Here is a 20690-nt window from a genome sequence, read left to right as displayed (position 1 = left end):
TCAGATCCCCGAAGCAGATATCCCAGGAGGCAGTGCCTTTCCAGCGCCATGCCATGCGCAGTTCGGTGGCTGGCATGGACACCAATAGAAATCCCAGGGTACAGTGCTGTTCCGGCGCTGCTTCTGTGCAAGGCAGCGTGTCAGGCAGCCGGTTTGGTCGTCGTCGGAGGTCCCGTGCGCAGCTCAGTGCTGTTTCGGAGCCTTTCTGGTGTGGTGGAGAGCGTCAGGCGTGAGTTGGCAGCTGGCAAGTTCATCAGCTGAGGTCCTGAAGTCACACTGCTCCGACATGAGACAGTTCGGCAGTCGTTGTGGTCACTGGAGGTGAGAACCAATGTGCTTCCAGGCAGTGTCTCAGGTACCCCAATTCCTGGCCTCTTGTCGCTCTGGTTCCACCTCCGGGTTCAGGGGCTGTGGCAGAGTTGGTTTCCTTCAGGCCTAGGGCCCGGAGCTCCAGCAGGTGTCTCAATCGGTTGCCATCTTGTCCGCAGATACATCAGGATCAAGTATACATTCTTTTAGACATTCATATCATATCCTATAAATGCAGTTGATGTGCATTAGTGATTAAATGTGGTAGGACAACAATATTGTTCGTTAAATCATGTACTGAAGATAAATGTGACTATGCTGCGACCATAATAAAACCACTGTTCAGACTATTAGCATTGTGTTGTGGTATTGTGTTCCAAGATGGCACGATATATAACTGCCTATATGTGGATGGGCATGGTGACAAATTGGAGTGGCAGGTGCCTTGTTGGGCAGACTGGATGGACCATGAAGGTCTTCATCTGCAGTAATTTACTACGTTAAAGGCTAGCCTCAAGTGGACCACTGACACTGCCAAAGCTTAAGATACTGTGGCCTCTCCTCGAGTTAAGCCTGCTTGGGAATAAGCAAGAGAGATGCAATTGGCAATATAAAGGCTTTTTTTTTTTTTAATAGAAGATGTTGAAAGACAATGTTAGAAAAACATACAGATGGAGAGCTTCATTTTCACATCTGTGTCACAGTGGAAAAAAACAAAGCTGAGGAAATGACAGTGGCATGTGAGAAGGGTGCACATGATCAGATCTTTGCAGTAGTTCTGAACTCTGGGAGAACTGTTGCATCCCAATGGTGTCATGCACTTATGTGCCTAGCTCAATCTTGTTTGGTGATAGAGAATGTGCAAGGCACATCTTGCTTTGCAATAGAACCTTAGCCTCCTACCTGGAGTGGACTAAAATCCTTAGGAGGGCCACACTTGTTTCTTTAGACCCTATAAGGGTAAATTAGGCCTTACCTGCTAATTTGCTTTCCTTTAGTCTCTCTGGACCGGCCCAGAATGTGACTGATGGGTTGCGTACGCCTTCCAGCAGGTGGAGACTGAGAAAAAAATCTGTGACTCTAGTGAGCCAATAAGAGCCCTTGCCAGCTAGAGAAAGATCCAGTAATAAAGTACCAAAGCAGAAGTAAAGCCATAAAAGAACTACAGAACCTGTGCATCCAAAACCTGAGCAGCCACCAGCACATTGTCAACAAAGGGTGAGTGCCTGTAAAACTATTATGGTCCTTCAAAGAGGACATTTCAGCAAACCAGAAAACATTTCTTTTGTACTCTTTTTTTTTTTTTTTTTTTTAATAGAGAAATAAACAAGCAACACAGCTCCAAAAAAAAACTCTGAACTACTGATCAAAACACAGATACTTGAAGGGAGGGATCTGGGCCGGTCCAGAGGACTAAAGGAAAGCAAATTAGCAGGTAAGGCCTAATTTACCTTTCCTTAGCGTCCCTCCAGATCGGCCCAGAATGTGACTGATGGGAAGTAACAAAGCAGTGAAATTATGGGAGCAGCCCTGCCGACAAAACGCGCGCTCTAAAAGCAACCTGACGCCGACTGAGGACGTCTAAACGGTAGTGCTTAGAAAAAGAATGCAAAGACGACCAGGTTGCCGCTCTACAAATGTTCTCTGGAGGCACCAGACAACGCTCTGCCCAAGAGGCAGCCTGGCCTCTTGTAGAATTAGCCTTAACAAGCTCTTGAACAGGTTTCGCCGACAGAAGATAAGCTGAAGCAAAGCAATCATTTCTTTAAGCCATCAAGAAATAGTGGGCTTAGGGGTCATGAACCCCTTGCACGCACCTCCAATAAGAACAAACAAACGATCAGATCGCCGGATGTCCTCGGTAGACTTAACATAGTGTTTCAACACCCGTTTGACATCCAAACACTGCCACTGCTCCTCTGAGCCGGAAAAAGAACCTAACACAGGAAATACTACCGGTTGAGAAACATGAAACCAAGATACTACCTTGGGGAGAAAGGAAGGAACAGGCCGCAACACCACACGATCGGAACAGAACTCCAAAAATGGTGATCTACACGACAACGCCTGCAACTCCGAGACTCGCCTGGCCGAAGCAACGGCCACCAAAAACGCTGTCTTCAGAGTCAAGTCCTTCAGAGTACAGGACGACAAAGGCTTGAAGGGAGGCTTAATAAGAACCGTAAGCACCAAATTCAGATCCCAACGAGGAAAAGAACATTGCGAGGGAGATTAACCCCCCCTCAAAAACGGACCACATCCGGATGACTGGCTAGAGACTTCCCCTGGATACGACCACGAAAACAAGACAAAGCCACAATCTGCACCTTAAGAGAAGCCAAAGCAAGACCTTTGTCAAAGCCCCACTGCAAAAAAATCCAAAATTTGTGGAACCGAAGCACTAAAAGGAGATAAACCAAACTCCTTACACCAGTCCTCAAATATCCTCCAAGTGCGCACGTAATTCAAAGAGGTAGAATGACGACGAGAGCGAAGCATAGTAGCAATGACCTGAGCGGAGTAACCTTTCTTAATCAGCTTAGCCCTTTCAAGAGCCAGGCCGTAAGACAGAATCGATCAGGATCGGGATGAACGACCGGACCCTGCGACAGAAGATCTTGCGTGATTGGAAGTCTGAAGGGAAGATCCACCAGAAGACGTCAAAGGTCGGCGTACCACGGCCTTCGAGGCCAATCCGGTGCCACCAAAATCAGACATCCCTTGTGCGTCTCGACCTTCTGAAGAAGACGCCATATCAGAGGCCATGGAGGAAAAGCATACACTAGACCGGCTGGCCAAGGCTGAAGAAAAGCGTCCACGCCCTGCGCTTTTGGATCCTTGCGACAACTGAAGAACAGAGGAAGTTTTGCATTGCTGGCGGAGGCAAACGGATCCATCCTGGGAGACCCCCAACGAACGACCAGCAGCCAAAATGCCATTTCACTTAGCGACCACTCTCCGGGATCGAGCACGTGACTGAGAAAATCTGCCTGAACATTTAGGACCCCTGCTACGTGAGCCACCGACAGAGCCATCAAATGGACCTCTGCCCATTGAAGTAGCAGCGACGCCTCTCGCTCCAACGGCAGGCTCCTCGTCCCTCCTTGCCGATTGATATAAGCCACCGCCGTGGCATTGTCTGACATTACTCGTACTGCTCGGCCTCTCAAAAGATGAAGAAACCTCTGGAGCGCCAAACGAATCACTCTGGTCTCTAACAGGTTGATTGAAAATAATGTCTCCTGATGAGACCAGAGACCCTGAGCAAACTGCCCCAGACAGTGAGCTCCCCAGCCTTGGAGACTGGCATCTGTTGTCACCACCGTCCAACTGGGCTGATCTAGAGGCATACCTTTGGTCAAATTGGCCTCCCGAAGCCACCATCGTAGACTGGTCTTCACTTGCAACGAAAGTGTTAATCCTTGATGAAGCGAATCCTTCTGGGACGACCATCTCGACAGAAGCGACCTTTGAAGAGGCCTCATGTGAGCCCAGGCCCAGGGCACTGCCTCGATAGCTGCCGCCATTAATCCCAAAATCTGTAGATAATCTCTTGCTGATGGACTCGAATTCTGCAAGAAGAGACTAATCTGGGCCTGCAACTTGAAGACCCGAGCTGGCGGAAGAAACACGCGGCCCAGCTTTGTGTCGAACCAGACTCCCAGATGCTCTATCGCCTGCGAAGGCTGAAGGCAGCTTTTCTGCACATTGACTACCCAACCTAGGGACTGCAAGAATTCTACCACCCGAGCCGTTACACGAACACTCTCGTGGTAAGACTTCGCCCTGATCAACCAATCGTCTAAGTAAGGATGAACTAAAATGCCTTTCATCCTGAGAGCCGCAGCTACAACTACCATGACCTTGGTAAACGTACAAGGAACCCTCACAAGCCTGAAAGGAAGAGCCTGAAACTGAAAATGGCGGCCTAGGACTGCAAAACGAAGGGAACGCTGATGCGCAGGATGAATAGGAATGTGGAAATAGGCTTCTGTAAGATCAAGAGAAGTCAGAAACTCCCCAGGCCGCACCGCAACAATGACGGACTGTAACGTTTCCATAAGAAAAGAGGGCACCTTGAGGGCCTGATTGACCGCCTTCAGATCTAAAATCGGACGGAACGAACCCTCTTTCTCGGGCACCAGAAAGTAAATGGAGTAACGGCCTTGACACCTTTCCTCCCACGGGACTGGACAAATCTCTCGAAGGTCCAGAAGTCTGTGAAGAGTAGTTCTGACAACTCTGGCCTTGATGCGGGAACGGCAAGGGGATTCTATAAAAGCATCTGACAAAGGGTGAGCGAACTCTAATGCGCGCCCGTCTCAAATAACCTCTAGTACCCACTGATCTGAAGTAATCTGGGCCCACTTCTCTTGAAATTGCGCCGAGTGCCCTCTTGGACTAGAGGCTGGGCCCGCACACCTTCATTGTTGAGAGCGGGAGGAAAGGGAACTCCCTGCCTCTTGACCTCCCCAACGACCTCCACGAAAGGTCAGAGTCCTTTGGAAATATCTGGAGCGTTGCCCCTGAAAAACTCTACTTGGCCGAAATCAACAAAAATCATGGCCTCTACCCCCCAAGCCGAGAAAGTACCACAACCAAGACCTCTTGGACGATCCTCCGGCAACCTCGTAACCTTGGCCTCCCCCAGGCTATTCACCAGCTTTCTAACTCTTCTCCAAACGGAAAGGAGCCCTTAAAGGAAAATTTACTGCGCTCAGACTTAGAGGCTGCTTCCACTGACCAACCACGCAGCCAAAGTGTGCGACGAGCCGCCACCGACAGAGGCATAGACTTAGAAGCAGCCCGAAGCAAATCATAAAGAGCATCTGCTAAAAAGGCTGAACCCATTTCCAGCTTAGCCACTTCATGATCAATAGCAGAAAGATCATCAGAAGAGCGGTCCAACACCTTCTCTGACCAGCGGAAACAGGCTCTCGCTACCAAGGACCCACAAATTGCAGCCTGCACTGTCAGAGCTGAAACATCAAAGGAATTCTTCAACAAAGATTCAATACGGCGATCCTGGGGATCTCGCAGAGCCATACCCCCATCCACCGGGACAGTGTTTCGCTTAGTAACAGCTGAAAACACTGCATCCACTATGGGGGGACGCAAAAGGTCTTTATCTAAATCAAGAACCGGATAAAGCCTGCCCATAGACCTAGCAAGCCGAAAGCAGAATCAGGAAACTCCCACTGAGCCTGAATAATATCCCTAATGTCCTGATGCATAGGAAAGGACTTACCTGCCCTGCGAATACCCTTGACCAGCAAATCAACCTTTCTGGGCTCTGACACTTGAAGATCCTGATCATCAAAGCATAAAGTAGAAGAAACCATAGAAATGAGCTCCTGAAGATCATCTTTATGGAAAATCCTGACCACTGAAGGATCATCCCCAACAGAAAGAGAATCCACACCTTCTGCTGTCTGGTCAAGCTCCTCAGCACACCACTCCTCAGGAAAAAATGCCTCCTCTTCTAAGGAGGGCATATCCTGGTCATGAGCACAAAACAAATCCTGCTCAGCTTCCTCAGAAAGTCTGCACCGTTTGTGAGCTACAGAGGCTCCCTCCAGAGACCGCCTACCAGGAGGATCCACAAGCGCAGCCTTATGTAGAAGAAAAGTCTGATACATCTGTACCATGAATTCAGGAGGAAAACCTCCTTCCCCCACTGAGAAAACTGGATTTTGCAGTGTAGGAACAGGCCCAGCAGTAAGAGAGGCCTGCGAAACAACCGGTGGAATGGCATTCAAAATGGCGCCGTTTACCGCCGAAATCGGCACTCAAGGAGACGCGACCGGTACCATAACATCGGACTCGCCCCCACCCCCCCGACGGCACCGCCAATTTAACGGTCGCTGCACCCTGGTCCTCCACAGCGGTGCAGTACCGACACACACCAGCTGCCCTTAAACCCTGTCGCTGACAAACCAAACAACAACGGAGTTTCTCTGACATAGCTACAGAAATAAATAAAAAAACAGCTGATCCCTTAACAGCTGATTGCTCCGACACAAACCACTCTGGAGCTGCCCTGCTCGCTATTACTACTTACACACGGCTCTGCCTAGACAGCAGACCCGGAGGCTCGCTCTTTGACTTTTTTTTTTTTTTTTAATTAGTAGCTGCCTCTCCCACCTCTAAAAGCTGTCCTCCTCGAGGGGCCTGAGGTAAATTGTATATTGCTTTAAAAGCAAACAAGGCTAGCAAAGACAAATTAGTCAGCACTCAGGGAGGATAGGGGGGGAGGGACTTGGCCTTTCGAGTGTAGCACCCGCGAAGCTCTGAGGGACCCCCCAAGGGTTTCAGCCTTCAAAGAGCAGGGTTTTTTTTTTGTTTGTTTTTTTTAAATGCACAGGGACAGAGAAGAAAATTACACCAACACTGAAAACTGAATTAAAAGAGAGAGAAAAGAATAGAAAAGTCTGAGACTGAAGGGCTCACCACCTTCCACCTGCTGGAGACTGAGATTACTGGATCTTTCTCTAGCTGGTAAGGGCTCTTATTGGCTTGCTAGAGTCACAGATTTTTTTCTCAGTCTCCACCTGCTGGAAGGAGTACACAACCCATCAGTCACATTCTGGGCAGGTCCAGAGGGACGCTAAGGAAACCTGGGATTGCTCTAGCCTAGTACACACAATTTGTTTTCATTTCATTCTGTCCCTACCCGCACTGTGAAAGAAAGTTACAGAATTTCAACACCCACTCAAAATGCCTAATCTGTCTGGGCTCTTACCATAATTTATTTTTAATTTATAGAATTTCTGTTCTTCACAATCCAGTTCCATGAGCCAGAAAAGACTGCCTGAACCACTGCTGCCATTACTATAAAACAGAAAAAAAGCTTTTGCTTGCCCAGAAAGATCAGAAAAAGGAAGCATCTGCTTAATACCTGCTGACTCTGCATTTGCCTTCAAGAATCTAGCTGTAAAGATCTTCCAAACTGGCACATATCTCATTCAAGGTTTCCAGGGCCAAAGTGCTATTGTCTTCTGGACAACTGCACAAGCCTGATGTGAAGGAAGCTTCTAAGATTCTTCCAAAGTGCTAGAAAGGTACAGATACATCAGTGTGAATGCCCTGCAAAGAGATTCTTAAGTGCAGACCTCCACAGCCATATCCTGTGTTATCTATGCCATCTAATGGGCTCTGCCACAAAAGCACTGATAAACCTCATCCTGTGTCAATGCAGTCACAGTGCAATGGATCACGGGCCAGCAACATAATAAACAGTTAAACACATATAAGTTACGATCATATATAGATTGCTTCCCTACTTTCCCCCTTAATTACTATGCCTGCATGTTGACTTGCACATAGGTCTCCCCATCTATCCTGAGGTCCAGCATTTCCCTTCCCTCTCCACACAGGCTTGTTATAGCAGCTCTCCTTCCCCTATCTCACCTGGGGTCTCCGCTGGTCCCATAGGCAGCAGCCGCAAACATAGTGTCCCCATCCCTTCATACCTGTTCCAGCGCTCCAAAGCGGTTTCTGCGACGGCGCAGGGCCTTCCTGTACAGGCCTGCACTCAGGCGCACTGCCGCATCCCGCCCTCTGCCTGACAGGAAATACATCATAGGAACTCCGTTTCTTTTTTCAGCAATGGCCTAATCGTCACAATCTTAAGTGATGCAGGCATGGAACCTGTACTAAGTGACATGTTAACAAGTACAGTTAGGGTGGGAACAATTTTATTGCCTAGATAACTCAATATAATCGACTAACAAAAAGATTTCATTACAGTGAGCTACTTTAAAATAGCTGCTACATCAGAATCAACCACCAATGCAAAGATGTCCCTTTATTATACAGTTCCTCCCCCTTTACCTCACAATCTACATTAGGTAACGTAGCCAATTGTTGTCCTAGATTTATCATTTTAGTGCTTTAAAAAGTCACCAAAAACTTTCACAAACAACCCCATGGACCTATTCTCAAAGGCAATAGTGAATTGTATTAAAAGGTTCTTTCACTCTATTAACAGCAGCAGTTTTCATCTAAAATACCTATTTCTAGACTCCTCAAACTGCCACATAGTCTGCTGATAGTATCTTATAAGAATTTTATAAGACCTGAGGAAATCTGTTTTCAATCATCTTCAGCACCAAATCTGGAGGGTCTAACAGGACTCTATGCCATAAAGAAGACCAGTGGCCTGATGATAAGATGACTGCAGTTTCCACCAGCAGGAAGCCATCAGAGGATGGACCCACCAACAATTCAGTAGCCGTAGAGCTTGGACTAGACTCCTGCCTGTCAACTCAGCTGCAGGCAGTGCTACCACATCTCCATCACAAGCAGAACAGAAGAGCATGACGCACTGCTGAGCCATAATGCGCTACACAGAGCACACAGACAACCATGTACAAGCACGCCAGACTCAGCCCAGCAGGCTTGTGCTACAAGATTTCTGCATTCCCCAAACTGTCCTCTTCAGATCCTGACTGCTCCTCTTTCTGTATAACTGTAGCCTTTATTTTACACTCTTAATTGAAGACCAGAACCAAGTAAAGAAGTACTGAGCTTTTCTGGGATCTTGCCAGGTATTTGTGACCTGGATTGGCCACTGTTGGAAACAAAATACTGGGCTTGATGGACCTTTAGTCTGTCCCAGTGTGACAATACTTATGTACTTAAGTGGGGGAGAAGGGTGAAGAGATGGACAGAGAACTCTAGACACCACCACACAACAGACATCTAAACTCCCCTCTACTTACTGCCCCTCCCCTCCAAAGAAGAGGGCCACTAGGACCACACCACTACCACTCTGGTCCAGCAAAAGAGATCCATAGGCCTGACCCCTAGAGCAAGGTACTCCCCTCAAGATCAATCAATGGATACAGCCGTGGCCTGATTCCTGAGAGCTGTCACCAGGTACTGGGCACAACATACAAGATGTGAGCCATAAACCTAGGCTGCTGCATCAACCCAGACTGTAATTATCTGATGGAAGCAACGAAGACGGGAAAATTAGGTTCTTACCTTGGTAATTTTCTTTCCTTTAGTCATAGCAGATGAAGCCATTACGTATGGGTTGTGTCCATCAACCAGCAGGGGGAGATAGAGAGCACTCAACTTTTCACAGTGCCTCATGGCCAGCTAGCTCCACTGCCTATTCAGTATTTGAAGCTTCCAAAGCAGTATGGCAAACCGCAATGGGAATAACATGAACTTTCCTCACAGCGAACGATGGCCCCTTAACAAGGGCATGAACTCAAAAAAGGAGGGAATTAACTCATCCTCCTGGAGGGAATAAACTCGTCCTCCACTTTGTATAAACGGAGGGAATACTTGCATCCTCCTGGAGGGAATAAACTCATCCTCCTATAACTGTAACAAGAATCCTGAAGACTGTTTTCCGACTCCCCAGGGAAGGAATATAACTTCAGGAAACAACAGCAGCACCTGAAATCAGAATCACTGCAATACAGACAATCATACAGGGAGGGCTCATGGCTTCATCTGCTATGACTAAAGGAAAGAAAATTACCAAGGTAAGAACCTAATTTTCCCTTCCTTGTCATCAAGTAGATGAAGCCATTACGTATGGGATGTAACAAAGCAATCCCTAAATAGGGTGGGAACAAGCCACACCACGCGTTAGCACCTGTGCTCCAAAACGCGCATCCCTCCTGGCAGCCACATCCAGCCTGTAATGTCGGGCGAAAGAGAGCTTAGAAGCCCATGTTGCAGCACTGCAAATCTCCTGAAGAGATAGTGCTCCAGTTTCTGCCCAGGAAGAGGAAATCGCTCCTGTGGAGTGTGCCTTAAAGGCTGCAGGCGGAGCCCGGCCAGACAGCAGATATGCTGAAAAGATTCTTTGAGCCAACGGGCAAGTGGCTTTAGACGCTGAAGACCCTCTGCGAGGAACCTCTGCAAACAGCACAAAAAGATGATCAGAGGTCCTGAAAGAATTTGTAATTCGCAGATACTGCAACAGAGTCCTGCGCACATCCAAAAGGTGCAACTGCCCAAATGAATCTGGAAACTCCTCCTCAACAAAGGAGGGAAGAAAAACAGGCTGGTTTAGGTGAAACGCTGAAACCACCTTAGGCATGAAGAAAGGCACGATCCGAACTGTGACCCCTGACTCTGAGAATTGCATAAAAGGGTATCTACAGGACAGCGCCTGGAGCTCTGACACTGGCCTCGTTGAGGAAATGCTCACTAAAAAGACGGCCTTCAGTGTCAAATCTTTCTCTGAAGCACGCCGAAACGGTTCAAAGGGAGCCCCTTGAAGGGCCTTCAATACTAACCCCAGGTTCCAAGCTGAACAAGGTGCCCGCAAGGGAGGACGGAGCCAAAGCACCCCTCTAAGAAACCGTGCCACATCTGGATGAGCAGCTAAGGACACGCCTTCAACCTTGCCATGCAAGAAGGCCAATGCTGCCACTTGAACCCGCAGGGAATTATAGGCCAAGCCTTTGTGTACACTATCCTGCAAAAAGTCCAGAATCGGCGAGACAGGAGCCTGCAACGGAGAAAAGCGCTCTTGAAACACACCAGACTTCAAACTGGTGCCAAATCCTGGCATAAGCCACGGAAGTGGAGCGCTTACGGGCCTGCAAGAGAGTGGAAATTACCTTATTTGAGTAGCCTTTGTCTCTCAATTGCGCCCTCTCAATCGCCAAGCCATAAGACCAAAACGGCAGGCGTCCTCCATGGCCACCGGACCCTGTGACAACAGGTGCGGAACCAGAGGTAATGGAAAAGGAGCCTCCAACAACATCTGTCGGAGGTCCGCATACCAAGGCCTCCTGGGCCAATCCGGGGCGATGAGCACCACTTCTCCTGGATGCAGCCGAATCCGCAGGAGCACTCGCCCTATCAAGGGCCACGGAGGGAAGACATACAGCAAGCCCAGGGGCCAGGATTGAGCCAAGTCATCCAACTCGGCAGAGCGAGGATCCCCCCATCTGCTGAAGAAGCACGGGACTTTGGCATTGGAACTGGTCGCCATAAGATCCATCACTGGCTTGCCCCATTTGGCACATATCTGCAAGAATACATCGTCTGCTAGTTCCCACTCCGCTGGATTGATCTGATGCCTGCTTAGATAGTCGGCTTGCACGTTGCTCTGACCTGCAATGTGAGCTGCTGACAGGGACTGTAGATGCAGCTCGGCCCAGTGGCAAATTTGTTCGGCCTGCGTGGCTAGAGCTCTGCACTGAGTTCCGCCTTGTCGATTTATGTAGGCCACTGCTGTCGTGTTGTCCGACATCACTCAGACAGCCAATCCTTCCAGGGTCACTTGAAAGGCAAAAGCCAGAAACACCGCTTTCAACTTCAGGCGGTTGATAGACCACTCCGACTCGTCGGGCGTCCACAGACCCTGGGCATGCTTCCCCTGGCAATGTGCGCCCCAGCCCTTCAGGCTGGCATCTGTCACCACCAGGCACCAATCGGGGAGCACCAGTGGCATTCCCCGCCGCAACATGCTGTCCGAGAGCCACCACTCCTTACTGAGGCGAGCCGCAGGGAGCCAAGAAAGTCTGCACTGATAATCCTGAGATACTGGAGACCATCGTTGAAGTAGAGAATACTGTAGAGGTCTCAGGTGCACTCTCGCCCATGGCAACACTTCCAAGGTGGCCGTCATCGATCCCAACAGCTGGACAATGTCCCAAGCTCACGGGCGGGGCATCCTCAGGAGCAGACAGACCTGATTCTGAAGCTTGCACCGCCTTTGCTCGGGAAGAAACACATAGCCTGAGGCTGTGTCAAACCTGGCCCCCAAATATTCTAGAGATTGCGAGGGGGTCAGGTAACTTTTGGCCATATTGACGACCCAGCCCAGAGATTGAAGGACTGAAACCACTTTGGTTGTAGTTAGATGACTCTCTTTTTCTGAGTCTGCTCTGATGAGCCAGTCGTCTAGGTACGGGTGAACCCGGATACCCTCTCGCCTGAGAAAAGCAGCAACTACCACCATTACCTTGGAGAAGGTTCGGGGAGCTGTGGCGAGGCCAAAAGGCAAGGCTCAAAACTGGAAATGTTTTCCTAACACCGCAAACCTCAGAAACTTCTGGTGCGGGGGCCAAATTGGTATGTGCAAGTAAGCTTCTTTCAGGTCCAGAGACATGAGAAACTCTCCTGGCTATACCGCCGCAATGACGGAGCGCAGGGTTTCCATGCGAAAATGCCGCACTCTTAAGGACTTGTTCAGCTCTTTTAAGTCCAGGATCGGACGAAAAGACCCGCCTTTTCGCTGCACCACAAAGTAAATGGAGTAGCGGCCTAGACCTTGTTCGGCGGGAGGCACCGAGGCATAGCCCCTATCTGGCACAGACTGTACAAAGTCTCCTCTACCGCCACCCGTTTGGCGGCAGAACCGCATCGGGACTCCACAAATACGTCTCTCACCGGGGCACGAATTCTATTCGGTATCCGTCTCTGATCAGGTCCAAGACCCACTGATCTGCGAAGATTTTGGCCCACTCCTCGAAAAAGAGGGAAAGTCTTCCTCCGATGACAGGAAACTAGGAGGGGGCCGGCGCATCATCATTGAGAGGGTCGCCCCTGAACTCCAGGCCGAGAACCGGCAGCTGCGGAACGTTTGTCCGAGCAAAAGGAGTTTCTCTGCTGAAAGCGGGCACGAGAAGTGAACCCAGCAGCACACCCCGGGCGGTATCTTCTAGCTTCACGGAAGCGAGGTAAGAGGAGCGGGCCGCCTGACCCTTACAGGAAGGATTCGGCCTATCTTCGGGCAAGCGCTGAGGTTTAGAATCCCCCAGGCCTTTAACAATGTTTTCCAGCTCCTCACCAAACAGAAGGCCTTGAAAGGGCAACTTCACCAACCTTTGCTTATAGGCCATGTCCGCCGCCCAATGTTGTAGCCAAAGAGTGCGGCGAGCCGCCACTGCTACAGCCATTTGTTTAGCCGAAGCTCTGACCATATCATAAAGGGCGTCAGCCAAAAAGGACAAGGCCGACTCCATCTGCGGAGCCACTTCAGATAAGGTCTCCGCTCCATCACCGGGCTGTTCCATTGCCTGCTGTAACCAAGCCAGGCAGGCTCTAGCAGCATAACAACTGCATGCAGACGCCCGAATAGTGAGACCTGCCAAATCAAAGGACTGCTTCAGAGCTGAATCAAGCCTGCGGTCTTGAATATCCTTCAGGGCAACACCTCCTTCAACAGGGAGGGTAGTTTTCTTTGTCACAGCCGTGACCAGGGCATCCACTTTAGGCATTGCAAAGCGAGCCAAATGTTCTGAAGATCCCTGTGGAAGAGCTCTTTTAAGCATGTATGCCTTATGCAGTATTAAAACAAAATCAGAGGAGAAAACCACTCCCTGACTGCCCGGATCCTGCCCAGGGCTATCAGCTCTATTATTAGCCTCACTCAGAGGACCCCCCTCCCCCCGGATTCAGGGCTCTCCGTCGCAACGGAGGCCGCGCCATGTGGAAAATCAAAAATGGTGTCCGCTGTCAGGTCAGAGCGCGAAAGATCGCCGCTCGCCATGCTCGGGCCGGCTCTACCATCTGTACAGCACGATTTACAGAGCCCCGCTGCTGATTTGCGCTTGCCACAGTTAGAACAGCGCTATACAGTCTCCGCAGCCATCGCCGAAAACGGCGGTAAAATTCAAAATGGCGGTTCACGCCAAAAACGTCCCGATCGCGGGCCCACCCCGGAGGAATTAGAAAACACTCTTACCTCACTAGACCGAGTATCACAGCTCCAGTCCTGCAGAAGAATCTCAAGAAAAAAACCTCTTTTCCAAGATCGCTGCGCGACGCAAATTTTTTTTTTTTTTTTTTTTTAACGCTGTGAGGAAAGCAGAGGCAAAAAGAGGTAAATAAAAACACTCCGGAGGCTCAGATAAGTGGGAAAGGCAGGGAAAGGCGAACCAATGTGCCTGCATCCACTGAGTGGGAAAGGACAGGGAAAAAAGCAAGCTAATATGTCCACATCCACGGGGGCATGGGTAAGGCAGAGAAAGGGCTGACCTATGTGCCTTCAAAGTGAAGCTGCTATAGCCTCTAACACCCCGGCTAACAACTGGCAAGCCAGGAGCCACCCCCAGGCAGATTTTTGATGGAGCTCAAAGAAGCTGCAGCCACCCTGCTTGGGGAGATAGAGAATACTGAAGAGGCAGTGGAGCTAGCTGGCCATGAGGCACTGTGAAAAGTCGAGTGCTATCTCCCCCTGCTGGTTGATGGACACAACCCATACGTAATGGCTTCATCTGCTTGATGACAAGGAATGGGAAGTTCTAAGTGCACCAATCCTTATACTGGTGATGTCATCACTAGGCATTAAGTGCTCTTTGCCTTCACCTGCTGGTAGGGGCACATAACACACTGGTCTCAGGACAAAAAGGAAGGTGGGCCCTGGACTGGTCTGGCAAGATTAAAGCAAAGGATATTAGCAAGTAAGACCAAACTCCCCTTTCTTTTTCATCCTGCTAGACCAGTACAGACCAACAGGATGTACAAAAGCTGTACCTCTCTGGGCACGAGGAAGATAGGACTCCCTCTATCAATGTTCTGCCAAAAGCACAGTCTTCTCTGGCTGAGATATCAATCCTGTAGTGTTTCACAAAGGGAAAGCAACAACCACCATGTCATGACCTTGTAGATATCCTCCGGAGTGAATACCCAGGCCTCCACCCAGGATGTCACTTGTCAAATGAGCTTGGAGACCTTTCAGAACTACTTTATTGCTGAGAGTATATGATGCTTTAATTGCACACACCAAACAGGATTTCAAAGTTGCCTCCCCTCTGCACAGCCCACCAAACCAAACAGTCTTTCAGATTTCTTGAAGACAGCATCACCATTCTTGAATTAGCCTCCAAATCAACAGGGATCAGCCATGCAGAGTTGAACAAGAATCTCATCCTTGCAGAGAAAAGCTACCACCACAACCAATGAACTCGGAAAAGGTTAATGATATTATCACTAGGCCAAAAGGAGGGCCTTGAACTGAAAGAAGAATGTAGAAGCTCAGGTAATTTACTTATTTATTCATGACTGCTTGCAGCAGTCCCAGATAACGATCTTGCTAAGGCTTACTGCTACACCCAGGGAAATCAGAAATACTACAGGGCAGACCAAAAAGATAACCAACCACAATGTCTAAACCCATACATGTGGACCCCTCAGAGAAACACCGACCCACTATCAAATCCAGAATGGCATGGGATGTGCCTCATTTCTTGGGCACCAAAGTAGATGGAGTAATGCCTCCAGCACTATTAACTGGTAGGTATAGATTGTAAGCTCTTCTGAGCAGGGACTGTCCTTATTTGTTAATTTGTACAGCGCTGCGTAACCCTAGTAGCGCTCTAGAAATGTTAAGTAGTAGTAGTAGTAGTATACCATCCAGTTTAATCAACCGCTGCAGTGTGACCTCCACATTCTCTCTCTTGAGATCTTAACCACAAAGGTGAACCATAAAACATCTAAACCCAGCTCTGTGAACTCCAGGACACAGCCCTGTTCAGGTTGGAAGTGATGCCCACTCCACAAATGGAGTCTCACTCCTATCTGATCCTTCAAGGAGAGGGCCACTGGAGCACCTTTAGGGTGGAGGAAAAGGAAGATATGCAGACATCTGACTACCCCGCTCCACAAAAGGGCTCCCTGACCCTTTGCCATGGAGGGATCCGCCCCAATTCTTGGACTATGACTGGTTTCCAAGACTGCTGATTGAAGACCCTGGCTTGTCCTCCAGGATCCTCTGTGGTCTAACCTCTCCAAGTACTTGACTAGCTTGTCTAAATTCTCTCCAAATAAGCATTTTTTGAAAGGGAATTAAGCTCAAACAAACCATAGAGGCAGAATCTATTGATCAATGTCTAAGCCAAAATGGACAGCTACAACTCAGTCCACCAAGTGAGAAAAGATACAGATCAGATCAAATAGGACATCAGTCAAAAATGCTGCATTAGACTCCAAGCTAAGTGACTGACAAGAACAGCATTACAGTTCTGGCCATAAAACCTCTGCAATCCACATATTTTTCATAGCCCACAGTCTGCTCACCAAGTGCCAAAGGCTTGCTTAAGGAGAAGTTCCATTTTTCTGTTGTGGGGGTTCTTAAGGGTCAAATCCCCTTCCACAGGAATTGTGGTCATCTTCGTCACAGCTATAACCAAGACACTGACCTTGGGAACCAAGAAGATCTAATCTAGATCCTCCAGAGAAACACAGAAAAATGTAGACAAAAAGACCATATGGCCTATCCAGTCTGCCCAGACATGCCATCTACTCTCCCTATCACTCCCTTAGAGATCCTATGTACTTGTCGCAAATTCTCTTGAATTCAGATACAGTTTTTGTCACCATAACTTCCACCAGGAGGCCATTCCACAAATTCAACACCTTTTCCATGAAGAAGTATTTCCTCAGGATACTTCTAAACCTATCCCCTTTCACCTTCATCTTATGCCCCTTCTTTCCAGAACTTCCTATCAACTGAAAAAGACTCACATCCTGTGCATTTATAACGCATAGGTATTTAAATATCTCTATAACATTTCCCCTCTCCCGCCTTTCTTCTAAAGTAAACATATTGAGATCTTTAAGTTTGTCCCCATACATTTTATGATGTATGGGGACCTTCAACTCAGTCAATACCATCTACGTGAGTGCTATGGGAAGCAGAAAGGCTTTGGAAGGTTGACACAGCCCTCTTAAGGTGGGATCCACATCTGAGGTATCTTCCCGCATTGAAGCTAAAATGTAACATGCTAAGGCCACATGGCAATGAAAGAAGACAACTCCTCATACCTTAAGAGAAGTATCATTTGAGAATCATCTGCCCCTTCTGGAGGGAGTCCTCCAGTTCGAGGGAGAGCCTTGCTAAGGGGAATTTTCAGCATCTCCTTCCTCCTTGTCCCAGGTTGCCTACAAGGCTGATGCAGGTATGGGATTAGAACCCTTCCATCCACCAATACACTGAAGAATATGAGCTGCTGGGGTGCCCAGGAGAGAATCGCAAGCCAGAAATGGTGCCAGTAGATGTGTGCTGCAGACACTGACATACTAAGTGGTGGTGGTAGAGAAATAAGAGCCTTTGGAGCATACATTTGCCACAAATTAAGGGTGGGTGGGTGGGAGAAGAATGCATAAACACTATCCTAAACGACAGGCACCTCAAGGGCAAGGAGCACTAGGCAAACTCAGACGATCACCTATTGAAAACTCCACCACGTGGCCCCCAGGATCTACAGAACAGGATCAGCCTGGAAGGTTCATCACTGCAATAGACCACAAAAACTCTGGCATGCTGTACCAGTTCAAACATGTGCCTCTGGAGAAGGTGAACTACTGAGAGGCCTCCTGACTGAACCAGCCCTTATAGGAGTGACACCAGCCAAATCTTGTTCTCTCTCCATCTGCTGGTAAGATATCATACATTCTCATCTAGACCAATATGGAAGTCAGTAAGAAAGTTTTCTTCCTGGTCAATTTTCTTAAGAAAATTACATTGTCAGTTATCTTTAGTTAGAGATCTATAATCTTTCTTCTTTAATTCACCTACTCTTCTTCCTTCCCACATCACTGAACCATTCAAGATAGAGCAAATTTTAAACAAAAAAAAAAAACTAGTTGTCTCATCTTCTCCCTTTATTTTCTCAACTGTCGCCATTTTCTGCTTCTCTATTTCCTCTGACTCTAATGGTATTCATGCTGTTCTATCCCAATGCTTTCCGGTAGCTCTCTCTGAACCATCCTATTACTGCTTCTTCTCTAAATACTACACTTCATGATTCTCTTATCATTACAAGCCCCTTCTTCCCTCAACCCTGAGCTGCAAGTTGTTTACAACGCCATGAGATTCACAAAGCTTAGGACCACTGATTTCATTCCTTATACTTCTTAGCTAATGCTCTTGTTTTCTTCACCCCCTATTCTTGCTCTTGTTCTTTCAACAAATATTTTGACGACTTTTGGGATTTTTTTTTTTTTTAAGCTGTTGGGTTTGCTGGTTGATTTTATAATTTTTATATTGAGAGCCTTACAATTTATTTTATTTAACTTAGGCCAATATTAATTTAATGTAGACCGATATTAATTTAATGTACATTTTTGTTCTCTCTCTTAGAACGTTAATATCTATCTTCGCAAATTATACTAAAATATTTCTGCTCATTTCCATTATCATCATCTTCCTCTCATTCTCTAATTCTCCAAAAATTATGGCTCTTCTTCAGTCTTTCTTCATTTCCCTCAACCAGCAAAGTCTCAAGATTGGATATATTCCTAGGAACAGACAAAGTCTGTGGTGCTCTTACAACAGCTCATATTTCCTTAAGTAACCTTACTACATGTCTTTCACTATCATACTTAGTATATTCCTCTTCTGGAATGTTTCCTTCAGCATTCAATGCAATTATTAAATTGCAAAGCCTCAGAAAAACCTTTAGTCCTTTCACTTGATTGATTTCTCTGCTCTTGTTACTACTTATGTTGACTATACTCTTAGGCACATACAGCACTGTACAGATACAAATAAAAGATTGCCCATGCACTGTACAGTTTACATTCTCAAACATTTGGAATGAGCCATATACCATCAACCTCTGAATTTGAGGATAGCTACTTTTGATCCTTATGAGCTGACTTTCACTTTTCTTCCTGTACAAAAATTCTGTCCTACACATTTGACTTCAAGATTCTTCACCTATCCTTATTCTCTTTGAACTGTCTATTCAATTTAACACACCATGGATGATGTCATTCTTGTTAAGCTATGAACCACAGGTAGTTCTAGTTTAGCTCTAGAGAAGTAATCATCTCACCAACTGCTCTTTTTAGGTCCTTGTAAATAAACAGTCTCACCAACGACTCACCATCTGTTGATACTCCTTACAATTTAATTTTCAATCTTCAGTTTCTGTTCTCTCATTTTTGCACTATATTTGCACACAACTATCATCTCCACAAATATATGTGAACCCTGTTCCTTCTCTATCTTTCAATGCCTCTTTAGTGTATGCCTTTTCTAATGCTTATTGTATCAAAAAATGTCCGCCACTCTTCCCCAAAAGTTTAAATGACCAGCTCTTACTTACATTTCTTCTATTGATATAATTCTGCTCCCTTTCTCAGATTTAGTTCAAAACCTGGCCATCATTTAAGATCCCTTTTCCCTTGGACCTCCAGGCTTTGCTCTCATCTATCACCTTTACAGCTGTAAAATCCAGTCTGCCCTTTTCTGATGTCTGCTAGACACTTTACCCTGCTTTTTTAATCTTGCTTAGATTATAACAGCTTATTTTCTGATCTTCCTAAACTTTTCTTTTATAAATTCCTCATGGTTCATACTTCTCCTGAACTACCAAACAGCACTATACTAAAAACCCATATATTTACTGTTAAATCCTTATACAGCTGATTTTCCTATACCTCTCCATTTTTGTCTTCTGTATTATCTTTGCACTTCCTACGGTACTCTTCCTACTGTTTTATATAACCACAAGTCTATTCTTGGATTCAAAATGCTTCATCTTTCCCATTTTTATAAAATGATCTCAAAATGCCTCCAGTTTCTGTAACTGGAACACGCTACTTTGTTTTGCATAGATTCTTAAATGTTTCCTTGGTTTTCTTTCACTTTGGCGCACAAGACAGCTTGTAGATTATCTAGTACTATGTAAGGCACCCTACTAAAAGCATCAAATAAACTGAAAGGAATAATATTCCATCATCTTGAGCACAAAGTCTGGTGAACTGCCTTCATAAAATTATCAGCCAAGTCCTGTTATGTGGGAGAAATGTAACCATGTATGCACAATGAACATTTCATAAAAAAGCAACAATTCCAGAAAAATTCTGAAATCATCAACATATACTTACTGCTTGCGTAGATTTTCATCATGAATCTTTTCACAAGGACCTAAAAGTAAATTTAAGAAACTTTGAACTATTATATAAAAAAAATGTGTGAAAGTTGGGAATACAAGGCACTGTCATACTTTTCTAGACCACCACAAAGTTTAGTTTATTTAAAAACTTGATTAACCACCTTTCAAGTTCTACTTCAAGCTAGTGTGCAAATCCTATTCTGAAAACACCAATCTACTTATTACTCAGTTCTTGTTTCCTTTTTGGATTTTTAACAACTATAAGTACATAAGTAATGCCATACTGGGAAAAGACCAAGGGTCCATCGAGCCCAGCATCTTGTCCACGACAGCGGCCAATCCAGGCCAAGGTCACCTGGCAAGCTTCCCAAATGTACAAACATTCTATACATGTTATTCCTGGAATTTTGGATTTTTCCAAGTCCGTTTAGTAGCGGTTTATGGACTACTTTGTTAAGGATCAGTGTCTGACCGACATTTCCCTCACTTCAAGCATTGCAATTAGGAATGCTTGATCAAGGAACAATGAACACCTAAAACAGCAAACAGCCCATA

The 20690-nt window shown here is 46.7% G+C and overlaps 1 protein-coding gene across 1 annotated transcript in view; it reads right to left on the bottom strand.

The window, feature by feature from the left end:
• The window catches only part of LUC7L3 (LUC7 like 3 pre-mRNA splicing factor), a 104134-nt gene that overhangs the window by 69899 nt on the left and 13545 nt on the right, over positions 1-20690 (bottom strand). Inside the window, exon 3 of the mRNA XM_030207979.1 lies at positions 20128-20167. Within this exon, the coding sequence (XP_030063839.1) occupies positions 20128-20167 (40 nt within the window). The remainder of the gene's footprint in view (positions 1-20127; positions 20168-20690) is intronic.

The sequence above is a fragment of the Microcaecilia unicolor genome, chromosome 6, assembly GCF_901765095.1.
Source record: "Microcaecilia unicolor chromosome 6, aMicUni1.1, whole genome shotgun sequence".
NCBI classification, from domain to species: Eukaryota; Metazoa; Chordata; class Amphibia; order Gymnophiona; family Siphonopidae; genus Microcaecilia; species Microcaecilia unicolor.
The sequence above is the reverse complement of the archived record's forward strand: the minus strand, read 5'-3'. Positions and strand labels throughout refer to the sequence as shown.